At 41.7% G+C, this 7,537-nt stretch overlaps 1 protein-coding gene across 1 annotated transcript in view; it reads left to right on the forward strand.

The window, feature by feature from the left end:
* The window catches only part of LOC106815164 (zinc finger protein 239-like), a 22,608-nt gene that overhangs the window by 5,884 nt on the left and 9,187 nt on the right, over positions 1–7,537 (forward strand). The window contains exon 2 of the mRNA XM_014819596.1: positions 5,172–5,488. Within this exon, the coding sequence (XP_014675082.1) occupies positions 5,227–5,488 (262 nt within the window). The 5' untranslated portion in view covers positions 5,172–5,226. The remainder of the gene's footprint in view (positions 1–5,171; positions 5,489–7,537) is intronic.

The raw sequence follows: 7,537 nt of genomic DNA on the forward strand, positions 1-7,537 counted from the left end.
GCTCGGCTCGAGCCAAATCTGGCGCGGGCCTAATTAGGCTCGGGCCAAAAACGTCCGTGTGAACGCTCGGCTCGAGCCAAATCTGGCGCGGGCCTAATTAGGCTCGGGCCAAAAACGTCCGTGTGAACGCTCGGCTCGAGCCAAATCTGGCGCGGGCCTAATTAGGCTCGGGCCAAAAACGTCCGTGTGAACGCGCCTATTGTCACTGTAGCTGCAAAGCAAGTCGTATTACATACTAGCATAATAGCGTGTGCGGCGGGGTATGCAAAATGAAAACGAAACATCACGAATTCAATTTTCATCCTCCAATCACAGGTCGGAGCAATTCCTTTGTTTAGACGCATGTTTACTTTCGTCACACGCCATCTTCAGAGGATCACTTTAAGTTTTAGCTTCTTTGTCTTCGTTATTCCGTATTGTAATTCTCTCCCTTCCTCTTTAGTTGGTAACTTGAAGCTTTTCCCACTGCGATCCGCAGGGTTGATCCTTCTATTCGTTCTGTTTCTTTTCGTCTTCGATATATCATATAGTCTCCCGGACCTTGCGAAGACTAATATTTACGACATTACATAATCGTGTGATTTTTAGTCGGCACGATGACTCTCTCTTGGGTAACAGTGCAACCGGTGGCAGCGGAGACACGTGAGAGTGGCTACTCAACCATGTTACGCTTGCTCAGCCCATCTTGGTGTGCAGGCTACATGAATAGGTTACACGCACGCGCCACCTGCCGTGCTTCTGTTACGCTGCGATTGGGGTTACGATTTTGTTAGTGTTACTAGTTAGGGTAAGGGTAAGTGTTAGAGTGAAGGTAAAGCTTAGTGTTAGATGAGGGTTAGAGCTTCTGGGTGAGGGTTAGAGCTTCTGTTATGCTGTGATTAGGGTTATGATTTGGTTGAGGTTAGTGTTAGAGTTAGGGTGAGGGATAGAGCTTCTGTTATGTTGTGATTAGGGTTATGATTTGGTTGAGGTTAGTGTTAGAGTTAGGGTGAGGGATAGAGCTTCTGTTATGTTGTGATTAGGGTTATGATTTGGTTGAGGTTATTGTTAGAGTTAGGGTGAGGGATAGAGCTTCTGTTATGCTGTGAATAGGGTTATGATTTGGTTGATGTTATTGTTAGAGTTAGGGTGAGGGTTAGAGCTTCTGTTATGTTGTGATTAGGGTTATGATTTGGTTGATGTTATTGTTAGAGTTAGGGTGAGGGTTAGAGCTTCTGTTATGTTGTTATTGTTAGGATTCGCCGCGATTAGGGTTTACAATTTGGTTGAGGTTAGTGTTAGAGTTAGGGTGAGGGATAGAGCTTCTGTTATGTTTTGTGATTGGGTTATTGATTTGGTTGAGGTACGTGTTAGAAGTTAGGGTGTAGGTGTTACGAGCTTCTGTTCATGTTGTGATTAGGGTTATGAATTTGGTTGAGGTTAGTGTTAGAGTTAAGGGTGAGGTTCGAGCTTGCTGTTATGTTTTGTGAATTTAGGGTATGATTTGGTTGAGGCTTAGTGTTAGAGTTAGGGTGAGGGATACCCGCCAGGCTTGCTGTTATGTTGTGATTAGGGTTATGATTTGGTTGATGTTATTGTTAGAGTTAGGGTGAAGGTTAGAGCTTCTGTATGTGTGATTAGGGTTATGATTGGTGTGATGTTTATTGTTAGAGTTTTTAGGGTGAGGATAGAGGCTTTCTGTTATGGTTGTGATTAGGGTTATGATTTGGTTGAGGTTAGTGTTAGAGTTAGGGTGAGGGTTTAGAGGCTTCTGTTATCGTTGTGATATATTTTGTTATGATTTGGTTTGAGGTTAGTGTTAGAGTTAGGGTGTAGGGATAGAGGCTTCTGTTTATGCTGTGATTAGGTTATTGATTTGGTTGAGGTAGTGTTAGAGTTTAGGGTGAGGGTTAGAGGCTTGCTGTTATGTGTGATTAGGGTTTGATTTGGTTGAGGTAGTGTAGAGTTAGGGTGAGGGATAGAGGCTTCTGTTATGTGTTGTGATCGGGTTACAATTTGGTGAGGTGTGTTATGAGTTAGGGTGAGGGATAGCTTCTGTTATGTTGTTGATTAGGGTTATGGATTTGGTTGAAGGTTAGTGTTTAGAGTTAGGGTGAGGGTTAGAGGCTTGCTGGTCATGCAGTGATTAGGGTTTGATTTGGTTGAGGTTAGTGTTATGAGTTTAGGGTAAGGTAATAGAGCTTCATGTTCATGCTGTGATTAGGGGTTATGATTTGGTTGAGGTGAGGGTTAGAGCTTCTGTTCAGCTGTTATGTGTTAGGATTTGGGCATCGTCGCGCGCCAGCCGAACGGGCCGCAGGAGGATTTCCTTGTGAGCTGCTCTAAGCCGGCTGGCCGTTCTTCTCGATTGCATCTTCAATTTCGCATGAATGGTGGCGATAATCGTAAAGGGAAAGATCGCCAAATGCGTTTTTGGTGTGGCGGAGTCGATCGTTGGCCATGGTAACGACATTTTTTCTGCAAAATATTCTAGAACCTGTAACTTGCTGGCAGTTTTACCGCGATTGTCATGAAATTTGGCAGCAGCAGGACTAATATATAGCAATGATATAGTATATATAGGACATGTTATATCGGCCCTGTGTGCCAAATTCCATGACAATCGGTTAAAACAGGCACAAGTTACAGTTGCTACAATATTTCGCACAAAATATGCTTGTTAGCAAATGGCACGTATGACTCGCTCCGCACACCAAAAAATATTGGCGTGCTTCGACTTTTACCAAAACGCCCCTTCATGCCTAAATTTGAAGATAATCGCGAGATCGGGTAAAACTGACATAAGCTAAAGGAAAAATTATTAATGAAATTATGGCTACCTTCATTACAAATGCATGATTTAGATGGCAATAAGCATTGAATATGGAATAGCACATCTTGGGAGAAGGTCTGTCGGGCATACCTAAACCACCACCTGCCCTTGACCTTGTTTGACCGTTGCCGATCGACTTACATTTCCCTTCTCGCCCGCAGGGAACAGATCCCAATACATTGCACATGCTGAGGCTAGACCAGTTGTCTAAGCAAAGCCTTTGTCTTTGGTGACTTATTTAACTTTACCTGCGCTTCTACGTCGCCTTAGAGAGATATTCGGCATTCATACTAGGAAGCATGGGGTATACATGTAGTCGGGCGACAGTTTCTAGTTACTATTAGAGTTATGATTTGTTTGGGGTTATGTTTAGAGAGGGTGAGAGTTAGAGCTTTGGGAATCGGTTAAGGATTAAGGTTGGCATGCATGCGTTATTAAGCTGCATCTGTACTTAGTCAGACCTGCATGCTTGTAGAATCGCAATGATCGTTCCCTTCGTCCGTTTCTGAGGCGTTGCCGCGTCCGTTCACAGTTGGGCGCAAAATCTTAAGAGTGATGTACGTCACAAGTTTCTAGGCACCATCTTAAGTAGTATATTTGTTTGTTATTTGTACAAAATAAAGATGTATGAAAATACAATTAGTGTTTCTGTTTACTTTTTCATTGGCTTATATACCGTTCTTTAGATGCCCCTAATTTGCCGGTGTAAAAACAGAGAGACGGCCAGTATCTGAACAGTACTGGGGAGATAGTGTAGACAACAGAAATTACGCAAATTGTCTAGTTTTTGCAAATTTAACACAACGATAAAAACATTTTTATGCAGGTGATGAGTTTGAGGATATATTTAGTACGTTAGTTTCTTACTTTTAATTGTAAAAAAATGGCAATTTTTGTTTTTTTTTTAGCAAATTTTAACCATAGAATTCGTGAGGCGTTAGTCCCTTTACCGCTTGACGTACAGGTCCACGATATTCGGGACGTGGGGGGGGGGTAATCCGAAAACGAGTTGGGATGTCGAAGCTGTGGGTCAAAGGTCAGAGGGTGTAAAAGAAGGGGGAACATTCTTCCTTAACTTAAGGTATAGGGAGGAAATGCAGAATTGCGGCACAAATCTAAATGGCTCGACCTAGGCTCGGTGATAGTCGGTGTATAGCATCATGGTAATAATTAGAGCCCATACCTGTGTGAATGTGAGGCTACAGTTGCAACAGTTTAATTGGCATAGGCAAATGTTTGTTGAACAAGGTTTACGCTCCTTAAATTATTTCATTTCCTAAAGCAGTCTGTGCTATAGCACCCTGAAGGCTGAATCAGTGAATGCTCGCGGTGGTAGGCAAAATAAGCAGGGCAGCCCATGGCGTGGCACGCTTCTAATCATAATTGTTGCCTGCCAACCTGCAATGCACATAGTGTCTGCATGGCATAGAGATTAGGTGGGCTGCGAAAGTGTAGCTGATATCATTTGTTCGAATTGGCTACGAAAGTGAAACAAGAATAAAGAAGACTTATGTATACGACGTCTTGCTATGCACAAATGAATTTATCAGCAGAAACACCAAGACACCAGATTGGCCCTGTCGCACTGCGGCACTTGTTCCTGTTAGGATAGAGCGCTGCCAATTCAGCTTAGTGGATTGCCATACTACACCAGTTATACTCACAGGTGTGGAACGCACTCAAGAAGCGAAGAACTCGGGATAAAGGAGATTGCAAAGCAGGGGGAGACTCCAAGAAAGAGACTTCAAAAACAAGAAGGCTCCCTTATCTGTATTTACACCCCATAACAGGGCTCTCTCTGCATATTTTAAAGTTTGAGCTAAGACTTGAGCCACCAACGTTATTTTTCAGCACTAATAAAACACTAAGCCACTGTTCACTTATCGTATCGTGCTAAGCAAGACATAAACAGGTGATGGGTACGAAAAAAGAGATGTCCGAGACAATTTTATGACAGACATGCTGCAATTTGACGATTTCGTTAGTCAGTTTAAATTATTTTTTTTCTGAGTGAGAAACACTTCGCCAATTGTATATTTGTCACTTAGTGTAGTAGCATTCGCACGACTCTTTAATTTATTCATCGCATTTTGCGAAAGGTGCGCGCAATGCCAGCCAGTACGCCTAATATAGTTGCGATTCGAAGTTTCTCTGTGAGGAATGCAAGAGCGCATCTATTTCACTCTCCACACCAATCACACCCACGCGTATTGCTAAATCTGGTCGACGTCACCATTGGAGGCGTTAGTAGCGGGCCCGCATGTCGTAGCCATACCTTTTAGTACGGGGCAGTGACATGCCAGATATTGGCAGTGCGTCAATGATGATATTTATTTTGACATCTTTGTCCCAGCAGGAGAGGGCATTAGCGAGAGCTCGAAACCAGGCAGAACCAAGCACCCGTGATCTGTCGGATGGAGCCTTCTGGTTCAGAAATGCCACGCCCTGGAACATATACGTGCGATATTTACGTGCCATATCCATGTGAGAGATGTGAATATATGTGTAATATGCTTAAGACACACATGCGCACTCACACGGGAGAGAGGCCGTATGCATGCGATATATGTAAATACAAGTTTACAACCTCCAGTGATCTGATGATACACATACGCACTCACACGGGAGAGAAACCGTTTGTGTGCGACATATGTGAACACAGGTGCAGGAGCTCCAGTGATCTCAAGATACACCGCCGCACTCACACCAGAGAGAAACCGTTGAAATGCGATATATGTGAACACGGGTTTAGGAGCTACCGTCATCTGAATCGACACATGCGCATTCACGCGCAGAGAAACCGTATGAATGCGTTTTTGTGACACCAGGTTTACAACTCCAGTGATCTGATGATACACTACGCTTCACTCACACGGAGAGAAACCGTTGAAATGCGATATATGTAAAGACAGGTATATGAGCTACCGTCATCTGAAGCGACACATGCGAACTCACAGGGGAGAGAAACCGGGTATAGGGGTTTGAAATTGGGTATAGTTGTTACTTGCTATGCCCCCATATTAAACGGTCCTATTTTGGAGCACGCCAGTCGACGTACTTTCGAGCAACGCAATTTTTTTGCAAAATGGAATTGCCATTAGTCAGTTAGGTTCAACGGATTTTGCTCATTTTTGTATGTGATTGAATAAGGGCTAGGGGTTTTGATATGTAAAAAAATTATGCAATTAGGTAGGGTTTGGCAATTATATAGTATATTATATAGACACAACAGTCTGTGGTGTCACACTGTCGTCTGGTTCGTTTTACAAGATTTCATTGAGCATATCTTTAATGCAAAATTGGTATTTCCTCTCACCTCTGCCGACAAAACGTCTATATGTAGAGTAAAGTTTTACAAAACATGTCGAACGCAGCATAACCTATTTATTTCAAACGCCATGCGCTACAAAGCGGGTATAGCGCATCTACGCGGTCACAAATTGTGATTTATTTTGGTTTATACATTATTATTGCGATATACAGATGCAATCGTTTCTATAATCTACGTCGATGGTTGCTCATTAAAACTGACTTCTTCTTACTCACTCATTTGTGTCCTTTTTTGTGGTGAGCTACAGTGTCATTGACACTTTCATTATTGTATTATTATTATTATGATATAATGATTTATGCTAAGATCAAAGCGGGTATAGCGCCATCTACGCGTCACAAATTGTGATTCATTTGTTTATAATAAATTATTTATAATTTTAATTATATATAATATTATTTATTATTTTCACATAAACCAATTACACATATAATTATCAAGAGTATATAAGGGAGGTCTCCCATATATACTCTTTCGTTTCTATAATGTAGCGTCGATGGTTGCTCAATTAAAATTGATTTCTTCTCACCTCACTCACTTGTGTCCTTTTTGTGGTGAGCTATACAGTGTCATTGACACTTTCATTATTGTATTATTATTATTATGATATAATGATTTATGCTAAGATCAAAGCGGGTATAGCGCCATCTATTATTTATAATTTATATATAATATTATTTATTATTTCTTCACATAAACAATTACACATTATAATTATCAAGAGTATATAATGGGAGTCTCCCATATATACTCTTTCGTTTCTATAATGTACGTCGATGGTTGCTCAATTAAAATTGATTTCTTCTCGCTCACTCACTTGTGTCCTTTTTTGTGGTGAGCTACAGTGTCATTGACACTTTCATTGTTCAATGTATTTAATCCAAATTTTTGTAAAATAAATAAGAATTTGTGTACTTGAAATCCTTAATCTTAACTTGTTGTATTTGTCAGCTGTGCTGGTTCTCGTTAGTTCACATACTTTCGCGGTCGGGCATCAACATTCATGTGCGGAACAACACACTACCATACAAGCACGATGTAGCCGAGTTGTACGTATAGAATGCTGATAACACAGGCGCATGCGACACACGGAGTTACGGTCATCACGTAAACAAACTGCGAACAAATGATGTAGGCAGCTTTGGCGAGAAGTCGTGCGCGTGATTCGGACAAAGACAACGACGCGTTACATTTATAATTGATTAAATTCTGTGTATTTTCTGTTGGGATGTACAGCCGACAGTTCCGCGATCACACATACATGTATCAAACACCGACTTGCACCGCGTAGTTATTATATATACATACGTGTGAGTTGCACCATGACCCAGCTATTGCTTACCTCAGAGGGTGCCAGCGTTAGTCTCTTTCTACCCCTGCCACTTATCTCTCTC

This window comes from Priapulus caudatus, unplaced genomic scaffold (assembly GCF_000485595.1).
Source record: "Priapulus caudatus unplaced genomic scaffold, Priapulus_caudatus-5.0.1 Scaffold1053, whole genome shotgun sequence".
Lineage (NCBI taxonomy): Eukaryota > Metazoa > Priapulida > Priapulimorpha > Priapulimorphida > Priapulidae > Priapulus > Priapulus caudatus.